This window comes from Taudactylus pleione, unplaced genomic scaffold (assembly GCF_031769625.1).
Source record: "Taudactylus pleione unplaced genomic scaffold, aTauple2 ptg000332l, whole genome shotgun sequence".
Lineage (NCBI taxonomy): Eukaryota > Metazoa > Chordata > Amphibia > Anura > Myobatrachidae > Taudactylus > Taudactylus pleione.
The window spans coordinates 869,420-894,508 of NW_028284733.1; the positions used below are offsets into that span (position 1 = coordinate 869,420).

Consider the following 25,089-nt stretch of genomic DNA (forward strand, 5'->3'; position numbering starts at 1 on the left):
CAATAGCATCTGCCGGCTGCTTGAAGATGATAGGGAAGGTGTCTCTCAGCCAGTTGCGGAGCTCTGGACTGTAATGTTCCTGAACCTGCTGAAGGACCTGTAGGAGGGTCCTGCAACTATCTTCGTCCTTCAGCATAATGTCCAGCAAAGAGATGACCTGGTTCCTCTCCGGCCTACACTCCAAGAGCCTGAAATACGTCTTCTGGGACAAGGCCCCAGCGTCGTGCAGCCACCTCAGCAGCACGGCCGGGTTCTGCTCTATCCATTCGGCCAGTCGTGATCTGCAGTGCTGGACTTTCGCGAGACATTCTGTCTTCACCGACATCTGCAGCAAGAAAGTGAGCCGGCAGTGAGGAGTCACAGGTACAAGGATTGCCTATAGTGGGCGGTCAGATACATATTCCTATAGTATATTGGCACAAATGTATTAATCAGACACAATAATTAGGTCATTGATTAGAATAGAGAACCCATTTTTTTATGGATTGTTCACTATAACAGATTATATAGATCAGTGTTTCCCAACCTCGGTCCTCAAGGCACACTCACTGGTTTTAGTGATATCCATGCTTGAGCACAGATGGTTAAATCAAAATAACTGAGGTACTAATTAAGTCACCTGTGCTCAAGTATGGCTATCCTTAAAACCTGGACTGTTAGTGTGCCTTGAGGACCGTGGTTGGGAACCCCTGCGGCAGAGTCTACGGATAGGATTCCAATTATTTTTAAACAGAAAACCGGGACACTGAAGTCATACAAGGTTTGTTTTGACGACAAAACCTTCAATGCTTCTTTTGGGGTGACACACTCCATCAGGGGCGTCTTAAGAGAGGAGAGGGCCCGTGTGCATTCCCGGTCCGGGGCCACCTCCTCTTTCCCCGGCAGCCGACTGACGCGGCCGGTTGGCCACCGCAACATCAGTAGACTCTGGGCACTAGTGTGCTGCCCTACCCATCCCCGCTTCTCTGAATGTAACAAGAGGCTACACTGGCTGGAGTCTTCTAAGATTTCTCAACTCTTAACCAATTTGACCCCGCTTACCGTCTTCCCCATAAACCTGAAGATGGCGTTAGCTGCTGGGGCCAGCTGCCAGAGCCAAACTCGGTTAGTAACTCGGCAGCCGACTGAAATACATACATTCGGGGATCCTTAATATTTGCGGGTATCCGCCAAAAATGGGTGTATTTTGGGGGAGATATGCCGCAAATAAAGATAAATAGACCTCTAAATGTGGTAAGGTGGCAGCGCAAATGTTTCTCTCTAGTTTGTATCCTGCCATAGCCTGCTGCTGCCTAGGGGCCCCCATCTAGCGCCATCCTGCACTACATGGAGAAGGCTAGAAGACAGGAGTGTGGAGCGCAGTGTGATGTATGTCTCCTATACAGACAAGCTCACGTGTTCGGTGTGGGCTCATAGGGGTCTATTCACTAAGCCTCGGAGAGAGATCAAATGGAGAAAGATAAGTACCAACCAATCAGCATCTAGCTGTCATTTTTTTCAAACACAGCCTGTAACATGGCAGAAGCCGATTGGTTGGTACTTATCTTTCTACACTTTATCTCTCTCCAAAGCTTTGTTAATGGACCCAGTGGCAAACGCAGGATTTCTAGAGGGGGGGTTTCCAAATGCTTGATTTTAGAGTGAGTGTGGCCAGTCCATGAAGAGGGTAGAATTAGCACTTATCCAGCTTTAATATGCGTCATACAAAGTATATTGTGTGTCATAATTCCAGCATATACAGGACCAGCAATCACAGTAAGCCATTAGATGGGGCAGTAGGGCCATCCTGCCTGAGCTGAATGTTATTATGTTAGATGTGGGCACCATTCCAGGGCATGGGAGTAAGTCCGGGAGTCTGGGGGAGCAGCAGAAGAACCTAGCACTGCCCTGGACATATATGTACATATTGGGCTCTATAGCAGCACATCCCTAACAGTGCATGTTTTCCAGATCTCCTAGTTGGTGCACAGGTTATTTATTACTAGCTGATACATGTTAATTAAAAGATGCACTGGTGGTGCTAATGATTTCATTTGTGATACTGTGAAGAACCTGCAGCACTAGTAAAATTCTATTACATTACTATTTCTATTGTGGTCATGGTGTGGGTTGGGGAGGGGGGTTTCCAGGCAGATGGAAACCCCCCCTGCGTTTGCCTATGGGACCCCCATAGTGAACATACATGAAAGTGCCCCAGATTGCCTTAATCTACAGTACATGCAGAAATGTCACTGGTAATAACCTAGGGCCTGATTCAGCTTGGATCGCAGTTGCTAATACGCACGCAATCGGCCGAATGTTGCGTTTTGCGCATGCATCGCAGTGCGCGTGCGCGAACCGGTCACTGCGATTGCAGAGTGATTGACAGGAAGTGCCGTTTGCAGGTGGTGACGGGAGTGGGGGGGGTCGGAGAAACGCAGGCGTGCCAGTGCGTTTCAATGCCGTTGCAGGGGCGTGCATAAATTATCCACTGCGATGCTGTACACAGCCTGAAGCCTCATAGCGTGCGCTGCAGTTAGCAATTCCTGAGTAAGGACTGACCTTGTGCAAGTGTGCGTAAGGCTGCGATGGGACTCGATGGTACCGATGTTTTCGCAGTTTTGCTAAACATTATGGATGTGTGTAAGGTAAGGTGGACGTCCTTGTGTTGTGCTGCGGCGGCATAGCGATCGCAATTAATTAGCATACTATCGCACTCAAACTGCGTGCGTAATCGCAGCTGCGATCGTAATAGCGATCCAAGCTGAATCAGGCACATAAAACTCAAGCAGATGTACTAAGCTCTGAAAAGTGATAAAGTGGACAGTGATAAAGCACCAACCAATCAGCTCCCAACTGTCATTTTTCAAACACATCCTGTAACATGACAGCAGCTGATTGGTTGGTCGTTTATCACCCTCCACTTTATCACTTTTCAGAGCTTAGTACATCTCCCCCCCAGGGGCGTTTTAAGAGAGGGGGGGCCCGTGTGCAGACTCAGTGCGGGCCCCCTCCTCTCTCAAGGTGGTGCAGCTGTAGATTCTGGCTTAGTGGCAGAATCTACTGCGCATATGCGGGTCTCCGGAAAAATGGCGCCAGCACTGTTTTCCCGGGGACAGCAGTACTGTGCATGCGCGAGTCACCGGGAAAATGGCAGTCGCAATTTTCCCCCTGACGTTTGCTGCTCTGCAGCGCCGATCCATCACTGCAGAGCAACACTACTGGAGACAACGGACAGGAAATTATAAAGAGTTTATGGGTGCAGCATGTGTGCGGCGTAGGCCCCCCTGGACTGCACCCAGCACCCATTATAGATACGCTCCTGCCTCCCCCCCATATTTATTATTAGCAACCCGCACCTGTTACATCAAATATTCCCAGAAAGCCAAAGGTAGAAAGGAGGCGCAGGGAAGGTCCGACAGCCACTAACTGCACTCTTACTGACAGATAGCACTCTTACTGACCATTGGTAACTACAGCCATGACATCAGCTTGTGATTGCCCCTACGCCCCTAACTATACATAATCAGACCTACCTTGTCCAGGCACCATTAGAGTTAGTTTACCCTCGGTGGAGATGTGCTTCTCGCTGTCTCTCTCCGACCATTCTCCAGCACAAATCCTTTTCCTCAGCTAATTAATGTTTAACTACTGTACACAGAAATAGCCAAGCAGAGATATACAGCCGGCTGCACCCTTTGTGACTTTTACCCTCATCATATACATTCTCCAATCAACTCATGGTCTCTGTGCAGTAATTCTGGTGCCTGTGTCATTAGCAGATACCAGGTAAGCCAATGGGATATTATATATATATATATTTAGCATGCAATAAAATAGCAGCTTCTCCATTCAAGTTATGTAACTAATAAATATCATAGCTGCCAATAAAATATATATATATATATATATATAATATATATATATACACTGAGAGCTAGGAACAGGCAGTGGAAATCCCTTCCTTTTTTAAGTTATTCATTATTATGTTGTGAGAAGTGTTATGCATAAACATCTATAGGAGATGAGAACTCGCCAGTTGCATATATTGCTCCTAATACACAGATGAATTATTGATACAACTAGACATTCAATATTTCACATAAATATTGTAGTGTTAAACGATGAACATTTACATAATGTTTTTATATATAGCTATTACAGCTATTATAATGGTCCTGGAAAGGCCTAAAAAAACAATTCACCCTCTTTTGGGGGACGTGGCCTGGTATGGAAGATAAATATGATGGAGAGGTGGTACGGCTTTAGCAGGCAGAGCCCAGAGTCTGCTCATTGGCTACAGTGGGGGCTGATATAACACTACGTATATCACAATATACATTCCCAGCAGAGAAACATCCCGGTAATGGTGCATACACACGGGACGATCATCAACGATAACGATATTGCTGAACGATCTCCCTGCACCTTCCCGGTGTGCTGGATGATCGATATCGATCATCCAGCACACCACCAACCCACCAATGACGGGCCACGGACCTACGATCAACGATATCGACCAGGTTGGCCTGCATACACAGCCGATGGACGATATCGTTATCGTTCATACGTGCCCCCGCATCGCAGGTCGTTGGTGGTTGGAAGGTACCAAAAAATGCACGATATAAACGATATGATCGATATTTTTATCGTTCAAATCGTGCATTTTTATCGTACTGTGGGCCTGATTCAGACCCGCTCGCGAGCGCTGAGCGCTCGCAAGCGGGTCGATGTTGCCCAAATGCGCATGCGCACGACAGATGCGCCTCCATCGTGCGCATGCGCGAGACCTGAATAACGACGGGGAAGCCGTCGTTATGGGTCTCGCACCAAAGGGGGCGTGCTGTCGATTGTGAGTGACAGCACGCCCCCTTTGGTGGGCGTGCCAGGGGCGTGGCTGCCCAGACGGAGGCGTTCCCATGGGAACGCCTACCGTCTGGGTTCGGCCCCACTGACATCACTAGTGATGTCACTAGTGATGTCAGTGGGAGTGATTTTAGCTCTGATAGAGCCAAAATCACTCCAGGGCTTGCGGTCAATGAGACCCTACCGCAAGGGTCTCGTCGCAAGCCCGATGGTCGCGATGGTCTTGACCATCATCATGGACGCTCGCATAAGCTGTGGGTGGTAACCCACAGCTATGTGAGCGTCCAAGAGGCCGCTTCGCACCATAACACTACGGCGCTTATGAATACGTTGTGAGCTGCAGTCGCTGCGGAAACCCCTGCATGTCTCCCCTTCGTTTTTTAAAGGGCAATCATTTTAAAGGCAAAACCAAGCTGGTTTTGCCTTTGAAATGAGTGCCGCTTTAAAAAGACAGGAATACTCGCAGGATTTCCCGCAGCGTCTGCAGTTCGCAACCTATTACGTAAGCCCCTTTAGCTTCAATGCAAAATATAAGCAAATGTAAACTCTGCCCTGTGTCATATAGGGAGGCGATAACCTCAGCATCCTATGTCTCCATCATATCAGAAGCCTGCAGCCTCTGGCTCTCCAGTGGTGGTGTAACCCAGCCAATGCCTCACAAAGGGGCCCATTTATCAATGATCGCATTTGCAATGCGATATCAGCGGCCATGATGGCATTGCAGGAGGCGACGATATCGCCGGCATGTATAAAGTTGCACATGCAGGAACATGGGCTCTGAAAGTACACTTACCTGACCCCTGTCGGGATACCAATCATCGGGATCCCGCTGTCGGTATTCTGACAGGAGGCATCCCCGACAGCTGAGACGGCACCAAGATAAAGCCCATAGTGCATGCACAAGCTGTGGGGGAAAGAGAGGGTTCACTGGGATCCCTCTCCATGAATTTGGTGCGGTAAGAAGCCCATAGTGCATGCCAGGGGCATTTTAAGAGAGGAGGGGGCCCGTGTGCAGCCTCTGTTTGGGCCCCTCCTCTCTGACGGCGGCACAGAGCACTGTAGATACTGGCTTCATGCCAGAATTTGCAGCGCACGAGCGGGTCTCCGGGGGATAGGTAAGTATAATTACCTATGGGTGCAGGGTGTGCGGTGTGGGCCCCCCTGGACCCAGGGGCCCGTGTGCCCCGCACACCCTGCACCCATTATAGCTACGCCCTTGGTGCATACACAGTCCACATTTGAACATGTGCCCGTCTCAGAATCAGGCCCGATAAGCATAAATGGAAGAATGTAGAATAAGGAAGCATATCGCTAACATTTTCTAAAACAGTCAAGTAAGCAACCTAAGCTAAACATGAAAATCAACTACATCAAGGGTGTAAGTTCATGCCAGGTGTCCGGAGGCAAAATAGATGCTGGTGCCACTCCCTACACTCTGACTCTCCATCCTCCCATTGTCTCACCGTCTCTAGCCAGGCCCCCTCTATCTGTCAAACCCCCAGTGTCTCTCTAGCTCAAGCCAGCGCCCTTCTATCTCTTCAGCTCCCCAGTGTCTCTCCAGCACACACCAGCCCCCTTCTGTCTCTCCAGCTCTAGCCAGTCCCCTTCTGTCTCTTCAGCTCCCCTGTGTCTCTCCAGCACACACCAGCCCCCATTCTGTCTCTCCAGCTCTAGCCAGCCCCCTTCTGTCTCTCCAGCTCTAGCCAGTCCCCTTCTGTCTCTCCAGCCCCCTTTCTTGCTCCAGCTTGCCTCACAGGTTTGGTATAAAATAGTGGCGGCTCAATAGCCGCCTGGTTCAAATCCTGACAGCTGCATCCTGATGTATGAAGATCCCGACAGGGCAGGTAAGTACCCTAACCCTCCCCCTCTCCCTTAATGGTGCCTAACTCTATCCCCCCCGCCTCTAGTGCCTAACACTAACCTCCCCCTGGTGGTGCCTAACCCTAACCAACCCTCCCTGTAGCCTAACCCTCCCTGAGGGATGCCTAACCCTAATCTCCCCCGGGGGTGCCTAAGCCTAACCCTCCTATCCTCGGGGACAATGATTCTTACCCGGGGGCCGGACATTCGGCATTCCGGCAGTCGGGAAGCTGACGCCACTATCCTGATCTTATTCAGGATTGTGGCGTCGGAATTTTGACGACGGTCGGAATTTTGACAGTGATCGAGATTCCGGTGTCTGTATATCTTATCTTAACTACATCCCAGCCTCACAGTGTCTCTCCAGCTCCAGCCCCTGGATCCCTCATGCTTCAGCCCACAGACACTTACCTCATTCTGGGTCTTCTTGCTGCACCTGCACTTCTGTGCACCGCAGCTCTTCAGCATTTCTGCAGCGCTGCATGACACCATTACATCAAGCATACTACGCGCAATATGTAGATCTAGATATCCGGATGACAGGTCGACATTTAAAACATGACTTTCGAACACTTTAGAACATCGGACCAACAATCAATACTTTTACATAGACGACTGTTGAAAATCGAGATTTACTAAAGGTCAGTTGGAAATCCGACCAAAAACCAACACAAAAACGACGGCTAACCCGCCCAAACAATAGACCTGCCTGTGGCAGGCGAGTTTGGTAGAAGTGCTAATTGGTTGAGAGAGGACTAGGAATGGCTCTCTCAGCCAATCAGTGTTTCCCAATTAACTTTTAAGGGAATGACTGAGAGTGACCCGGTCATTTCAGGTTAGGCACTGTACCATGTACAATGCGTGTTTGGCTGTAATCAGGTTTGCGTTTTTTTAGGTGCCTAAATGGACCCAGAAGAATCCAATCCAAAGGGTTAGCGAGTATAGATTTATTTATTTATTTTTTAAAATAAGATAATAACCCCTTAGGTGTCCACGTCTGTCATCATTTTAAGATTTTCTTCACAGTGGGACTATAGGTGCCAGCAGGCACTTTTTGTTCCAAAAGTGCCGGCAAACTGGGGCAGTCTTGCTGGGTTCTGTAGTCCCACTGTAAAGAACACTACTACGGTCTATTTTTACAATATTAACCCCACACCTGCCGCCACCAGTGATGCAAAGAAAAGTACAGGGCTTGTAGTTCCTCAGGAAGAGGGACCCCATTCTATTTTGGGGGTCCCCACTTTCCAAGGAATTCCTGTTCCCTTGGCTGACTAGGTTTTACGGTAACGCTGGCAGACCCCATGCTGTGTATGTTCCTGCTATAGTATAAGCCCCCCAGCTGGTTCAGCCTGGTGCTAGTTACAGGAATATAGGGGAAACCTTAGCCGGTTTTTCCCCTTATTTTTCTGTACCAGCCCAGGCTGTGAAGTCCGGGGCTGGTTATGGTTTTTTTTGGTTTTTTTTTGGGGGGGGGGGGACACCCACACACACACTTTTTTAAAAAAACCTTAACCCTTTGTTTGCTCTTTCACTTAATGAAGCCTGCACAGATCATACAGATCTGTGCAGGGCTTCTGTTCGGGGGGCTGTGCATTCGTTTTTGCACATCTATTTGCCATCGGTTTAGAACTGAAATATCAAAACAGACGATATGTAGAGTTGCAAAAACAGTCTCACATGGACCACAAATCGACTTTTAGTAAATTTACCCCTTAGGGTAAAGTCTATAACTAAGTGGCCACTTCTATTTTATATCGCTGGTCTATTTCTGGACTAGCCAAAAAGTAAAAAAAAAAATCCCCTATACTGTTTAGAACTAATGATGGAGCTGGGTAAAGCAAAGCTGAGCTATGCATGTTCCCATCCCAAATCTGAAGGCAGTCAGGTGTAATAGGGTATGTACTGGTCTCAGGGTTTCTATAGTGCGAAGGAATCCACAGAGCAGTGGAAAACCTCTGGCATGCCCTCCCGCACCCCCAATTTGCCCTACCCCCCCATTTCCCATCCTTTATATGTGCCCTTATGACCCATCCCTACCACGACTCTCCCCAACCCTCCAATCTCTGATTTCCCCAGGTCTGCTCCACTCTTCCCCCTTGTGTATTTCTCTTCCACAGAATGTAAGCTCTTGCGAGCAGGGCCCTCTCTCCTTTTCTACATAATGATGTTATCTGAGTACTTTAGATATTTCATTATTTCTAATTATAACATTATGTGCTTGTCTGTATTAGTGTGTACCCATGCAAATTGTTGTATGCTTCACCCCTATGTACGGCGCTGCAGAACCCTTCTGACGCCATATAAATAAAAGACAATAATAATATAATTGGAAAGCTCTGACATCAGGGCTGCGTTGGCCTTATACATCCGCTTGTAAGCGCAGTCGCCATCACTATCAGTGCGCAGAGTCAGATCTCTGTGTACGCGCATCTCTGAATATCCGTAAAATCTGTCTTCATGCCCACGACACACATACTCTATATGCAGATGCCCTGTTATCAACCACTTATACCCATTTAGCTGCCAGTGGAGAGTTTGCCAACTTTTGCATAACCCGCAAATCTGTAGATGATTCTCTGCACCTCGAACGCAATAAATCACAGATGCGGCCACATTGCATGCGATTCTGAACCAGACCGTTTATGTTCAGCCTGGATTTTAGTTTTTACGGCAATTCTGTGTTTAATATCCAGGCCTGTTTTAACATGATGACCAGTAGGGGGCGCCAGAGGCTTAGAGGTGGCTCTTTTATTGCATATGTACATTTCACTGATATGGGGAAGAATTTAAGGGTATTGTGTTTTGTGCTGTAACACTATAATGTTTAATGTAAAAGGTTTGGCTCGTGGATGGGGTGGGTTCTTTTAGGGACCTCGATGTTCACAGAGTTAAGTGTTTGCTACTGCGCGTGCATGTAAACCCCTAAAATCTCGTACAATGCATGCGTTATGAGGTATGCACAGACACACAGGAGCGATTGAGGCATGAGGTGTGTGAAACGTATTGGGCATTCCTGTACGGTGACTGGGAGGTGGCAATGCGGATGCGCGTAGATGCACCGTCTTATGGTAGTGTCCTGGGCTTAATTGCCCACATTGGAGGCCATACCCTGACGGAGATTATGCACATAGCATTGGGATGGTCCAAGTATTGACGGTGCGACCGATGGCTGCGTCTAAAGAGGCACAAAGTGGGCGTCACAGTCCTTGCATGGTCAGACGCACGACTGTACACAAGGCGAAGAGCTGATACTAGCATTAGCATAAAGTCGCAGGCACGATATGGCAAAGTCGCAGACACGATGGCAGCAGAGAGCAGTTATATCGTCTCATTCCCGCTATTACACACTCGGGGGCCTGATTCACATCGGGACACAATGCCACTGTGGGCTTCAGTTGAGTGACTTTTGCGACTGTGCGCAAAATCCTGAAAACCCCTACGGCGCATGCGTTTTCCCTGAGTGCACGCGGAGTCCGCTGTTGCATTCGGAGGCGTTGGCATTAGAACCGGCGAGGCGAAACTACGGGCATTCCTGTGTGCAAAAAAAGGGGCCGTCTCATGGACTTGTTATGGGAGTGTCAAGGGGCGTGTCAGCGGCTGGGTTCCCAAAAGCAGAGCCGCAGCCACAGAAGCCATAGTTGGAGTTGAGGATGGTCTCGATGGTGACCGTGATAGAGCGCTGATGGTGCGGTGTTTGGAAACACCGTCGGATTTGTATCGGCCACGGGCAGTGAAAGTGGCCATCTCAGAGCTTGCACTGTCCGGCGCACACAAGGCGGAAACTAGCATTTGCATATTACCGTCGCTGGGACTCTGTACACACTCATAACCGCGGTGGCGTTAGCGTCCACCTCTGCATCAGGCCCTTGATGTAATCTATTATTTAGTGAATCATTTATTGGCTGAATTGGTTACAAATAGTTTTTATCCGGTACATCAGGACTTTGTATAGAAGGACAGCAGGCAGAGTATATCTGTCATGGGTTAAAACCGCCAGGGTGGTTTGTGTGAAGTCACATGGGTTAATTTTAGCCGGTGAGGTGTTAAGGGGTGGGGTTAAAAGTTAGGGCAGTTAAGGTTTGTGACCACATGGTACAAGTCTCTTTGTGAAGAAGTTGCCCCCCTGTCCACCCTTTAGTTTGGATTTGTTTGGTAGTTGGCTATTTCCCGTTGGCGGGTTAGAACGTCAGGTCATTCGGCTCGGGCTCAGTTGATTGTTTTTGGGTGCACTCATTCTTGACTGAAGTCTGAACCGCCCCAATGGGGGTGGCACTCAGGACTGTAACTAGGGTGGTGCGTCTGGTGCCGCTGCAGTTGGCAGCGGCATCCAGCTTGTCCCAGTGACTGGTCAGCGGTGGCATCCAGCAGGTCTCATTGACAGGTCCCAGGTTCAGCGGCATTCAGGTCCATAGGTACTTGCCATCTCCTCCTCCTATACACATTCAGGTCCTGGTGTGGGGAGTGTTCCCCGGTCATTCTCAGTGCTGTTCTGCTGCTGCATATACAATAGAGAGCCTACCGGGCTCCTCACTATACACATAGGACCATATTCAATTTGGCTGCAAAAAGTTGGATAAATTATCGCCGATGACATCATTTTCGCATGTTTGAATTATCTCCGTATTCAATTTCAAAGACTTTTTGCCGGAACCCCTGGGAGCATCATAAAAAAAAAAACTGTCAAAAAAAGTTTTACATTTTTTTTTAATTTGGGGGTGATAAAAAAAAAATAGGCGAACAAAATGCCAAACTAACGAAATTAATTCTGGTGGGGTCCCCAAGTATGCGGCAGGTGTTTTCTTCATTGCGCAGAGTTGCGGCAGTTGCATTTTTGCAGAACTTAAAAAATTAACTTTAGCGACTTCAAAATATGCTTACCCCCATTTTCATGTACCCCAAATTTGATAGGAATAATTAATTTTACAAAAAAAAAAAAAAAAATCGAAGAGCTATTCTTCATCACTTCTTCATAGCCACGAAAAAAAAAAACCTGCCGCAGCTATTTAAAAACCCTAGTTACCTTCAGCAGGGAAAAACGGGGGTACCCACAGTGATCCCCCATGTCAGGACATTAGGGGGGGTCCCAGAATGAATTCCCGAAAATTCCCCTATTTTTCCCAGATACTTACCTTTCCGCAGGTTCCTGTTTTCGCGCCCGATACTTTATCCCCAGAAAAGCTCCGATGTGGAGCGAAAAGTCCAGCACGGACTTTTCGCTCCCTAATTGAATATGGCCCTTAGGGGTCTATTCATCATCACTTAATTTATACAAAAGCAGGTAAAAATTAACACATGATGTCCGGGCTATTCATCAAGTTCCGAAAAAGCATTTGTTTTCGGAACTTGATGGAGTAACTGTATGCCATCCCCAGGCATACAGCCCCCGATAATCTTCACAGGCTGCTGTTTCCACGACATGACAGCCACTGCAGCCAGCAGAGGGAGCTATTCAGATCCCTCCCTGCTGTAACTGCACTGCTGACCCCCAGGAAATGAGAGTTCTGGGGCACCGCAGCTCTGTGTATAGCCCACACTGCCTAGCGGGGAAGCAGGGAGCGGGCGGGGGCAGCCAACAGAGCACAAATTGGGGAACTGATGGGGGGGGGGGGATGCCGGGGATGAGGTACAGCAGCAGGGGGAGGAGGGAAGGCGGGGACAGAGAGGACTCGAGGGAAATTATGTTGGGGGGAAAGAAATGTTACAAAGGGCAGCGGGGCTAGTGACGGGGGCCACATGTGTCGGCAGCTGCGGGGTGAGGGCTGCAACTGTGGGCGGGGGGGGGCAAAGACATAGGCGGCTGACTCTGCAAAAAGAGCAGCTTTTGAAAGTGATACTTTTGTTAATGAGGCATGCCTCCAGGGAATATGTAAACGCTTCAGTTGCTTACAATCTAGATCCCTTTCTACATAAATAGACTAAGGCCCATTTTATCACAAGCTAATTCCCCAACCAGTATGTCTTTAGAGCACAGGTTCTCAAACGCGGACCTCAGGACCCCAAACAGTGCATATTTTCCAGGTCTCCTCACAGAATCACAGGTGAAATAATTAGCTCCATCTGTGGATCTTTTAAAATGTGTCAGTGAGTAATGACTACACCTGTGCACCTGCTGGTTGACCCTGTGTGGGGTCCTGAGGACCGAGTTTGAGAACCACTGCTTTAGAGTGTGGGAGAAAGCTGAGGCACCCTGAGGAAACCCACGCAAATATGGGACGAACATACAAACTACACACATATTGGGTTCTGGTTGGACTCTAACCCATGTTTCTAGCACTGGGAGTTGGCAATGCTAATCACTTCCTATGTGATGAATGCACCTGAAACGATATACCAACAGCCGTTTTTGCGGTTATCTAACACTCTAGGCTGACATCCATGCCATAGCATTTCTTGCTTTATATAGGATTCACGTTCTTTTTGTCTGCAATCAATTGCTTTGTGACCCATCTTGTGACAATTGTAACACTTGAATTTAAAGTTTTTTGATTTTTCAAATTTTGTCAGCGCTTGGAATTATGTGCGTCGATGGTACCGATGTTAACGCTGTTGTACATCGTCAGATGGATATGAGAAGGCGGCAGTGGGCCTCTCTATGCTCAGGCTGGGCTTTTGGAAGGCATTAGCATATTTTAGCAACTGTGATCTGTAAGAGGTCACAGTTGCGAATGCATTAGCGTCAATCCCTATATCAGGCCCTGTGGGTGGAGCTCCTGTATTAATGCTTCTTACAGACATGTCTGTGCAGCTTCTGTACTTTAGTCAGCTTTTCTGCTGCTATACTGTGCTGGAAACACTCTGTGCTGCCTTCACTGTGTTCTTATTCAGTCTGCACTACACATGTGCCTAAGATGGCGTCTGTATGCTGCTCTGGGCATCGCTAATAGCTTGTACGTCTGGGCACAGGAAGGCTGGCGTCTGTGCAGGTATAACATGTGACCCAGAAGCATAGAGTCCCGATCATTTATATTACACTAAACTCTATGCTACACTGAATACTAATCTGCGTTTTATACCTATAGATGTAAGATTGTGAGCAGCGCCCTCTTACCACTTTGTCTTTCTGTTAATATCTCGGGGCCTATTTATCAATTAATACAGTATTTGTGGGATATTCCCTTGAAAACACCATTTTTTCATGGGTATCCAAAAATACTAAGTATCCCCATTTTCTAATAGAAAATCAGACCCCCATAGGGCTGCTTTATTGCCGGAGCCAGTAGCATTGGCCATTGTAGCCTATGGACTACACTTTGTCACATTTACCAAGAAAAAAACCTGTAGGATCCCTCCCGGGCAATGGCTGCCTGCGCGTGTTTGGTCAGCAGACTGCGCATGCGTAGTAACGCCACAGGGTCCAGAAAAAGTTAAGTAATTGCATTAGCGATCCCTACACTTCTAACACTACGCAGCCCCTGTCCCTGGATGTGATTTTGAATACATTCCGGCAAACAATAATTTCTTATTGCTGCGAATAGCGGAGATGAGAAATTATAATTATCGCCTCCAGCACCCGATAATTAGTAAATATGCCCCACAGGCTTGCTTTATTTCTGTATTTGTCCCCAGTACAGGATTATACTGGTGCTATATGTATAAATGGTAATAAATGTCATTATCGGACATGTGCTCACGCCATACCCAGCACGGTACTCGGATGCCAGCAGGTTACCTGGTCACCAGCTTCCAGACATTGTATGACCATGAGACACAGGAGGACACAGGCGCCCATCATAGCACTTCCCATCTGCAAACAAATTACCCCCAGGCCGGAATGTCCCAATCTCTGACATCTGATCTCCAGTGACGGTAAAGAAAATATAAAATGTGACAAAATCCCACAAAACAGGGGAGAATGTGGAAATCTGCGCTGCCAGTAAGGAAACAAACAGAAGGCGCCAGGGACTATCAGAGACATGACCCGTGGTGTGACCCCTGGGCTGGGACCTGCACATAAATACAGGTCTGTCCCAGCAGGTGAAACATCATCACTCTCAGAGACAGAACACACTGGTGACCGTCCCACAGACACAGGGATAATGAGAGCCTTCACCCTCTGCGTGCTCCTCATCCTCTCTGTAATCAGCCATAGGAGCCTCGGAGTCTCCCTGAGAGGGGTAAGTCATATAGAGGGTATGGGGTCTCCTTGTTGTACACGTGTATTACCTCTCAGTGTTTATGTTCTGTTATATGGTCTTGGTTATACCTCCCACCTCCTTTATACAGACTGTCCCCCTGTTATATGGTCTGGGTTATACCTATCACCTCCTTTATACAGACTGTCCCCCTGTTATATGGTCTGGGTTATACCTCCCACCTCTATTATACAGACTGTACCCGTTATATGGTCTGGGTTATACCTCCCACCTCTATTATACAGACTGTCCCCCTGTTATATGGTCTGGGTTATACCTCCCACCTCTATTATACAGACTGTCCCCGTTATATGGTCTGGGTTATACCTCCCACCTCCTTTATACAGACTGTCCCCCTGTTACATGGTGTGTATTATACCTCCCACCTCCTTTATACAGACTGTCCCCCTGTTATAATTGGACCTTCCCGTCCTTCCTTCCTCCCATACCATCCGTCTTCTGGGACTCATGTATAGTGGTGGGTGGGTGAATTCCCCCTTTGGCTCCCAGAAGTCTTCATTTGACTCCTACAGGTATAATATGACACTTCCAGTAAATTATCCAGCAGTGTCTAGAAGAATCATATTTGTCAGGCAGTGTGTCAGGCAAAACCAGTGCTGGTGGCTGGCAATCAAAAAATATGTGGACAAAAAGAGGCGCAGACCTGTCAGCCACCACATAACTGACCCTAAGGGTGACATAGAAGCACAATTTACCTCATTTAGGTTTTGCTGAATTCCTCAAAAATAAACTTTTGGCCCAGGGGTGCCCTGGAAAAAATGCTGATACACTAGGGCGCCGTGAATCGAAAAAGTTTGGGAACCACTGTTATATAGTATAGAGAGTTCATACACTTGGTGCTGCTGTCAGCATTCTGGACCTCATTCAGAGGCGGTCGTTAGTTGCAAGCCGTCGTACTGAATCAGGGCGGTCGCTTGCATCCTGAACGGCCGCCTCCTTGTCGATCGCTAAGCTGTGGGTTACCACCCATAGCTTAACGACCGACCAGGTTGATTGTCGCGATGGTGAACACCATCACGACCATCGAGGCTTATGACCAGACCCTAATGTTGGGTCTGGGCACTCATAAGCCCCAGTGAGCTTCCTGCTCTGAAACAGCCGCCCCTTTTGTAGAGAGCTCCAGAGTTTCTCTGTCGCTCCAGGGCTTGAGCACGCGCAGTGCGGCCGCTGCGCGTGCGCAGGGCTAACTATCGACCCGGTTGCGAGCACATCGGTGCTTGCGACCGGGTCTGAATGAGACCCTCTGTCTGTTTATTTATGTCAATATTAAAATTGTATTTTTTTCCTTTCCCTTTCAGAATGAAATAGTGAATTCTGCAGATCATCTCGCCCAGTCCCAGACAGAGGACGCTAATGTACAGGTGAGAGGCAGTTACTGTATCTAGATAATCATCTCTTCCTGTAGGATTACTCTCTTTAGATCATTTTGTCATCTAAGCAGTGATGGAGGAAGATGACCCCCATTATAACGTGTGTGGTTATATGTGAGACGTCTGATTTAATGTGTACATGTAATAAAGCACAGAGGTTATCGCCCTGTGTGATACAGGAGAGGGTTTACATTTGTTTACATTTTGTAGGGATGTTATCGTGTTAAAGGGACAGTGACCTTAGAAATGTTCTTTACTGAGAATATATATGTGATATACGTAGCGTTATGTCATCTCCGAGTGCAGGCTGTGAGCAGACTCAGGAGTTATGTATCAAGGAGCACACGAAGAGAAAGTGCACATAGCAGCCAATCAGATACTGGCTCTCATTTATCAAGTACATTCTAAAAATTGATAGGTAGAAGCTCATTAGTTGCTATTGGAAACAGGAGCGGAACTACCTGCAATACAGCTGGGGCCCTTGGCGATGAAGGGGGCCTATAGTCAGACATCCATTAACTCACTGTGAGTACTTGGCCACCAAGCTGCAGACCCCTTCATCGCCGTGAGCTGCCGACACAGCAGTCAGCAGTAATATACTAATGAGACTCATAGGGGTATTTTTGCTAAAGGTCGATTTTAATCGATTTCAAATCGATGTTGTGTTTCTGGGGCTAAGGGGGAGATTTCATAAAGCTTGGCGAGAGCTAAAATTGTGAGAGACAAAGTACCAACCAATCAGCTTCTGTCACTTTACAGGCTGTGTTTGAAATATGACAGTTAGGAGCTGATTGGTTGGTGCTTTATCTCTTACAATCTTAGCCTCTTCAGGCTTTATTAAATCTCCCCCTTAATCACACATTTACTAACACTTAAAAAAACGAATCTAAAATTACCTGTTAGTAAATGTTAGTAAATGTGTGATTGTGCCCCAGAAACCCAATATCGATGTTGATCGAATTGAAATGGATTAAAATCGATTAAAATCGACCTTTAGTAAATATACCCCATAGTGTGAATGATTCGCACAGGAGTCTCGTTAGTATACTATTGCTGAGCCCGTGTGCCATCTTATAGGGGGGGAGGGGGTGTGTAGCATATTTTGCCTCTGGGCCCACCACTTGATAGTTCCGTCACTGATGAGAAGCTTCTTCACTTTTACCCTTTGGGTGATTTGACACATCTCACTAATACATGGTCATTATGTGGTAGTAAAGCGTTTGCTGAATGGTGCTAATTAAAGTGAATGCTCTAAGAAATACTAGTAGAATATTTTACCTTTCCATGAGAATTAGAATTGCTACAGTAGCTGCCATATTTCTGAGAGAGTTTATCTCACATCTCTAGATGCTGAACAATGTACAATGCAGCCAGCGATTCTTTCATTTCCTATAGATGAATCTGCTTCTTATCTCTGCACTGAGGGAACTTTTATTAACTCCGTGATATCTCTTCCCTCTAGGAGTCTCATGTTCGGGACAGGCGACACATCGGACTGGGCATCTGCACCTACTGCTGTAAATGTTGTGCCAACAAGGGCTGCGGGTACTGCTGCCGGACCTGAACCCCCCAGGGTGGCCTCTCAGGACTCATAAGTCACAATGTCCTCTTATACGGAGAAATGATGGACTCCCTGGGTCCTACACTATCCAGGAATCTGTCCCTTGTGCCTTACATAGCCCAGAACACCTCTTGGTGGCGGGAAGGATATGGGGGGTGCAGAGCCTGCATAAAGCCTTTGGGTACACAAGGAGTTAATGTGGTTTTTTATGCTCTTTTCCTGTTAGACCCCCGGGCTCTCCGCATCTACCCAGCTCTCTATTTATTAATATTGCAGCTCTGCTTGTAAAACATTTGTTATTTCTTTTCCATATTATATTTTTTTTACGGGAAATTAGGGCAATTTGTTTACTATATACTTCGCTCCAGCATTAATACAATATTTTTCATCGGGAGGGGATAGAAGAATTGTCACCTCTGTAACCGCATCCTCCATTCTTATACACACTATAAAAGGTCTAGAACAGGGATGGGGAACCTCAAGCCCGGGGGCCGTATAAGGCCCGCGGAATCATTTGGTCTGGCCCTCTGAGCTTTTTTCTGCTAGCCTCATCTGGCTAGCAGGATGCCTAGAATAGCACCCTGCAGCCAGAATCTATGCAGCAGTGCCGCCTGGAGCATCCTTAGGACGCTTCAGCCAGTCACACCGCTGCACTTATAGCTCCCCGGAGCATCTTCAGGATGCTCCAGGCATTGCTGTAATCACCGACAACTGTGGCTCCGCCCCCATGTTACATCTCACGGAGGGGGCGTGGCCTGCACCGGGCCCTCGAATAATGTTATGTATGTCAAAATGGCCCTCGGCAGAAAAAAGGTTCCCCACCCCTGGTTTAGAAAATAAATGATGGTCCCCCTGGATCTTTGTAACTATTACCAGCTAATACTGCCCACCTAGCTACTGCGATTGTGATAATGGGCGTGGCCTATAGCTCCTCCTATATAAGCACCCTGATATACTGTATAATGTTTTATGTACATTAAGTTATTTATTTTGTATATTTTTGAACAATTGCAATGTGTAACTTTATTTTGTCCTATTTAATAAACTGGTGGCACTTCACACTCAATGTGTGGTTGTCCTGTGTATTGTATGTGTGATACAGAAAGATGAGCAGAATACAGATTAGTGTATACAGACACCACTGTGACAGGTACAATCATCCCACCTTTACATAGCAGGTTGCTCCCACATATAGGACATTAAGAAGTTAGCTCAAGTCACCAGGTAGAACATCAAATAATTCCAAAATAAACAGAATATATAACAATCATCCTGGTTGGAGAGAGTGGGGCTGGGCCTGGGTGCTGTAGGGGGAGTGGTCTAATTGTGGAGGCGTGGCCATGACACCTATAAAAAAAGTATGGAAAACAAAAACAGTATATGCAGCGCCGTGTGCTTCACAGGGGGCCCTGTGCACCCTTCATCCAGGGGCAGATCCAGTAGGGGGGAGCAATCAGTGAAATCTCTTTCCCCTGCATATCATGCAGGCAGAGAAGACTGCTGCTGCTCAGGAGAAGCTGACTCCCTGGACCCAGCACACAGCATCATGTGCTGGGCTGGGGGGAGAAGCTTCTGTTGCTGATAGGTAAGATGTCGCTGATAGGTAAGAAGGAAAGGGGGGACAGCGGACCTAGGCCCCCACCAGGGCCCTCCAAAAAGCCCCGGTCCAGGTAATTAGAACCCCCATACACACCTCCCTGCTCCCCTGACAATCAGTCGGATCTTTAGTATAGGCTGTGTATCAAGGGCTAAGAGCAGCACTAAAACCAGCATGATTTATGCAAATTTAAATGCATAACAAAAAAAACAACTAAAATAAGTGACAAAAAAAAATCAATAACAAAACAATCATAACACAAACAAAAAAATATCATAAATCTAAAAAAAAAAATAATGAAACGAAAACCAAAATAACCAAATCAAATAAAAGAGCCAGGAGAAGATGTCTGCACGTATCGGCTGGTCATGTGGGTTATTATCATATGAAAAAGTAGAAAAAGCAGATGGGTTATACTATGCTGCTTTCAGAATGTTAAATCATGTTATGAATTTCACATTTCCTCCCTGTAGCAAAACAAATATTTTTTTTTTCCAGGTGCAAAGTTTACACCCAGCAGCTGGTTTATCTTGGCGCAGTGCGCAACGCGGCTCTTCTATATGAATTGGTCTCCAACAAATTACCTACATTAAAGATGGAGGTCTTTAATATAGTCCCCAATGACATATGACAATGACATATGGCCCCCAATGACAAAGTATCCACCTTGCTGCAGGGGATATTTATCACCGTAGAAATTCAGCATTGCTCCAGTGCGGGGACAGCTGCTCCGAAAAGCAGCTATCCCCGCCATCAGTAAAACTGCTACGTTTGTAGCTGCGTCACTTACAGTACCTGTCCCCATCGCCGGCTGCTGCGCATCACCGGAACTCCTTCCCATAGGAATGAGGGGGGTTCCGAGAATATGAGATGGAATTTGTTCTCGCAGGTAATTGGTTATGCGGTCTGAGCGATTATTGGTGGTCTGCGTGTCCGTTTGAGTCGCACTGCGCATGCGTCAAGTTTTATTTTCGTTGTAGCTTGCAAAGTGGTTTTATTCACAAAGTGATTGACAGGCAGGGACTGGTTGTGAGCGGCAACGAGGTGGTGGGGCCCCAAACGCAGGCGGGATGTAGCATGTCTCTGCCTGCGACTGCGATCCCGCCTGCAGTGAAAATGGCTCTTCTGTGCGACCATGGGGTTACTCAGAAGTCCAATAATTGACTGATCTGTGTCCGAGCTGCGTGTTTGTACGGCACAGTCGCTTGGATTCGCAAAGCAGCCAGTGGGGGTCATCTCAATACAAATCCCGGGGGCTGCGACATTTTCATATTTTCACACAGACGCTACGCACAAATCCGAAGCTGCGCCGGCATCAGCGTATATCTACGTATCAGGCCCACTGTTACATAATAAGATACATTATATAGTAAGAGAGCGACACTGTTACATAATAAGATACATGAAATAGTAAGAGAGCGACGCTGTTACATTATAAGATACATTATATAGTAAGAGAGCGACACTGTTACATAATAAGACACATTATATAGTAATTTAGCGACACTGTTACATAACAAGATACATTATACAGTAAGAGAGCGAAACTGTTACATAATAAGTTACATTATATAGTAAGAGAGCGACTGTTACATAATAAGATACATTATACAGTAAGAGAGCAACACTGCTACATAATAAGATATATTATATAGTAAGAGAGCGACACTGTTACATAATAAGATACATTATATAGTAAGAGAGCGACACTGTTACATAATAAGATACATTATATAGTAAGAGAGCGACACTGTTACATAATAAGATACATTATATAGTACGACAGCAACACTGCTACATAATAAGATACATTATATAGTAAGAGAGCGACACTGTTACATAATAAGATACATTATATAGTGAGAGAGCGACACTGTTACATAATAAGATACATTATATAGTACGACAGCGACACTGTTACATAATAAGATACATTATATAGTAAGAGAGCGACACTGTTACATTATATGGTAATAGAGCGACACTGTTACATAATAAGATACATTATATCATAAGCGCGCGACACTGTTACATAATAAGATACATTATATAGTGAGAGAGCGACACTGTTACATAATAAGATACAGTACATTATATAGTAAGAGAGCGACACTGTTACATAATAAGATACATTATATACAGTGTTCACAAATACGCGCTATATCGCATATTTTACCCGATATTGGGCACTGGGAACTCACTTTTTTAAAGAAGCCGGGTCCCCGGGGATGCGCTGTGCTGTGGCCAAATCCGAAGCTGCGCCGGCATCAGCGTATATCTACGTATCAGGCCCACTGTTACATAATAAGATACATTATATAGTAAGAGAGCGTCACTGTTACATAATAAGATACATTATATAGTAAGAGAGCGACACTGTTACATAATAAGATACAGTACATTATATAGTAAGAGAGCGACACTGTTACATAATAAGATACATTATATAGTAAGAGAGTGACACTGTTACATAATAAGACACATTATATAGTAAGAGAGCAACACTGTTACATAATAAGATACAATATATAGTAAGAGAGCGACACTGTTACATAATAAGATACAATATATAGTAAGAGAGCAACACTGTTACTTAAAAAGATACATGAAATAGTAAGAGAGCGACACTGTTACATAATAAAACACATTATATAGTAAGAGAGCAACACTGTTACATAATAAGATACAATATATAGTAAGAGAGCGACACTGTTACATAATAAGATACAATATATAGTAAGAGAGCAACACTGTTACATAATAAGATACATTATATAGTAAGAGAGCAACTGTTACATAATAAGATACATTATACAGTAAGAGAGCAACACTGTTACATAATAAGATACATTATATAGTAAGAGAGCGACACTGTTACATAATAAGATACATTATATAGTAAGAGAGCGACTGTTACATAATAAGATACATTATACAGTAAGAGAGCGACACCGTTATATAATAAGATACATTATATACAGTGTTCAGAAATATGCGCTATAGCGAATATTTTACCCGATATTGGGCACTGGGAACTCACTTTTTTAAAGAAGCCGGGTCCCCGGGGACGTGCTGTGCTGTGGCCAAATCCGAAGCTGCACCGGCATCAGCGTATATCTACGTATCAGGCCCACTGTTACATAATAAGATACATTATATAGTAAGAGAGTAACACTGTTACATAATAAGATACATTATATAGTAAGAGAGCGACACTGTTACATAATAAGATACATTACATAGTGAGAGAGCGACACTGTTACATAATAAGATACATTATATAGTAAGAGAGCGACACTGTTACATAATAAGATACATTATATAGTAAGAGAGTGACACTGTTACATAATAAGATACATTATATAGTAAGAGAGCGACACTGTTACATAATAAGATACATTACATAGTAAGAGAGCAACACTGTTACATTATAAGGTACATTATATAGTAAGAGAGCGACACTGTTACATAATAAGACACATTATATAGTGAGAGAGCGACACTGTTACATTATAAGGTACATTATATAGTAAGAGAGCGACACTGTTACATAATAAGACACATTATATAGTGAGAGAGCGACACTGTTACATAATAAGATACATTATACAGTAAGAGAGCGACACTGTTACATAATAAGATACATTATATAGTAAGAGAGCGACACTGTTACATAATAAGATACATGAAATAGTAAGAGAGCGACACTGTTACATTATAAGGTACATTATATAGTAAGAGAGCGACACTGTTACATAATAAGACACATTATATAGTGAGAGAGCGACACTGCTACATAATAAGATACATTATACAGTAAGAGAGCGACACTGTTACATAATAAGATACATTATATAGTAAGAGAGCGACACTGTTACATTATAAGATACATTATATAGTAAGAGAGCGACACTGTTACATAAGATACATTATATAGTAAGAGAGCGACACTGTTACATTATAAGATACATTATATAGTAAGAGAGCGACACTGTTACATAATAAGATACATTATATAGTAAGAGAGCGACACTGTTACATAATAAGATACATGAAATAGTAAGAGAGCGACACTGTTACATTATAAGGTACATTATATAGTAAGAGAGCGACACTGTTACATAATAAGATACAATATATAGTGAGAGCGACACTGTTACATAATAAGATACATTATACAGTAAGAGAGCGACACTGTTACATAATAAGATACATTATATAGTGAGGAGCGACACTGTTACATAATAAGATACATTATATAGTAAGAGAGCGACTTACATAATAAGATACATTATACAGTAAGAGAGTGACACTGTTACATAATAAGATACATTATACAGTAAGAGAGCGACACTGTTACATAATAAGATACATTATGTAGTGAGTGAGCGACACTGTTACATAATAAGATACATTATACAGTAAGAGAGCGACACTGTTACATAATAAGATACATTATATAGTAAGAGAGCGACACTGTTACATAATAAGATACATTATATAGTAAGAGAGCGACACTGTTACATAATAAGATACAATATATAGTAAGAGAGCTACACTGCGAGATTGTAAGACAGTAACTAGACTACATAATAAGATAAAAAGAAGTATATGTGAGTCTGCGCTAACAAATGACAGTTGTTTAAAAATGTATATAAAAGGGACGACTATCCCATCAGCTGTTTAAATGATTATAAAATGTATTTATTCAAACAGAATAACATATAATTTAAACAACACCGACTGCAGTTATTGCAAAGATAAAAAGTAGCAAAATGTTACCAAAAAAATATCATAATATTATAATATCGCTATGTGAAAGTTTGTAAGATACTATTTCCTTAGTTAAATATACGAAAAAATGATTATATTATGTCCTATGTACGAGGGCTCTCACAGGGCAAGAGACTTCTTGTGGCTGCTGCACCACTCCACAATACCAAATGCCGGAGCCACAAGTCTCTGCAAATGGGAACTCATACAGCTCAGTAAATTGGGGATGTAGAGCATATCCCGGCGGCCAAGATGCCAGCCGTCGATATACCGACGCTGGCATCCCACCGCCCAGCAAAATGCCGACGCCGCTATCCCCTTACGTATCAGGATACCGGCGTCGGAATCCCGACAGCCGGCATCCCGATCGTAAGACACCGGAGCCAGGTAAGTCTTAGCCACAGGGGTGGGTTTGGTTTAGGCACCCCTGACTAATTGAATACCCCCCTTAGTTATTTATTATGCAGCAAACAGCCCCACCCCCCTTGGCTCACTGTCGCCCCCTCCATGCCCCCAGACTGTATTGGGTGAATGTTCTAGCAAACAAATCCACGCCCCCCTCCAACACACCCTTCCTTCCCCCCATGTAACAGTTAGGTGGCTAACGATGCCTGGAGATGTTGCATCTGATGGCAGGATGACTTCACTGAAAGATATCTATCATAGACATCGGTTTGTGTACACCTAATATCTATCATAGACATCGGTCTGTGTACACCTAATATCTATCATAGACATCGGTTTGTGTACACCTAATATCTATCATAGACATCGGTCTGTGTACACCTAATATCTATCATAGACATCGGTTTGTGTACACCTAATATCGTTTGTCCTGCATTACAGAAAAGTTCAAGGGAAATCGTTCAGCGATATCGTTGGTTGTGCAGATGGTACCGTGTGTATGCAGCATTAGGGTACTTACCGTCA

General features: G+C 45.2%; 2 protein-coding genes across 2 annotated transcripts in view; one reads left to right on the forward strand and one right to left on the reverse strand.

Annotated features, from left to right (window-relative positions):
• Nucleotides 1-3,604, reverse strand: part of LOC148509062 (NLR family CARD domain-containing protein 3-like) — a 67,022-nt gene extending 63,418 nt beyond the window's left edge. Inside the window, exons 1-2 of the mRNA XM_088443609.1 lie at nt 3,516-3,604; nt 1-325 (exon numbers count right to left, since the gene is read on the reverse strand). Coding sequence (XP_088299735.1) covers nt 1-325 — 325 coding nt within the window. The 5' untranslated portion in view covers nt 3,516-3,604. The remainder of the gene's footprint in view (nt 326-3,515) is intronic.
• Nucleotides 3,605-14,741: 11,137 nt separating this feature from the next.
• On the forward strand, nt 14,742-17,792 carry LOC148509063 (hepcidin-1-like). Its single transcript, XM_088443638.1, has 3 exons — nt 14,742-14,819; nt 16,157-16,219; nt 17,691-17,792. Exons 1-3 carry the CDS (start codon nt 14,742-14,744, stop codon nt 17,790-17,792), a joined length of 243 nt encoding a protein of 80 aa, XP_088299764.1.
• Nucleotides 17,793-25,089: the final 7,297 nt, after the last annotated feature.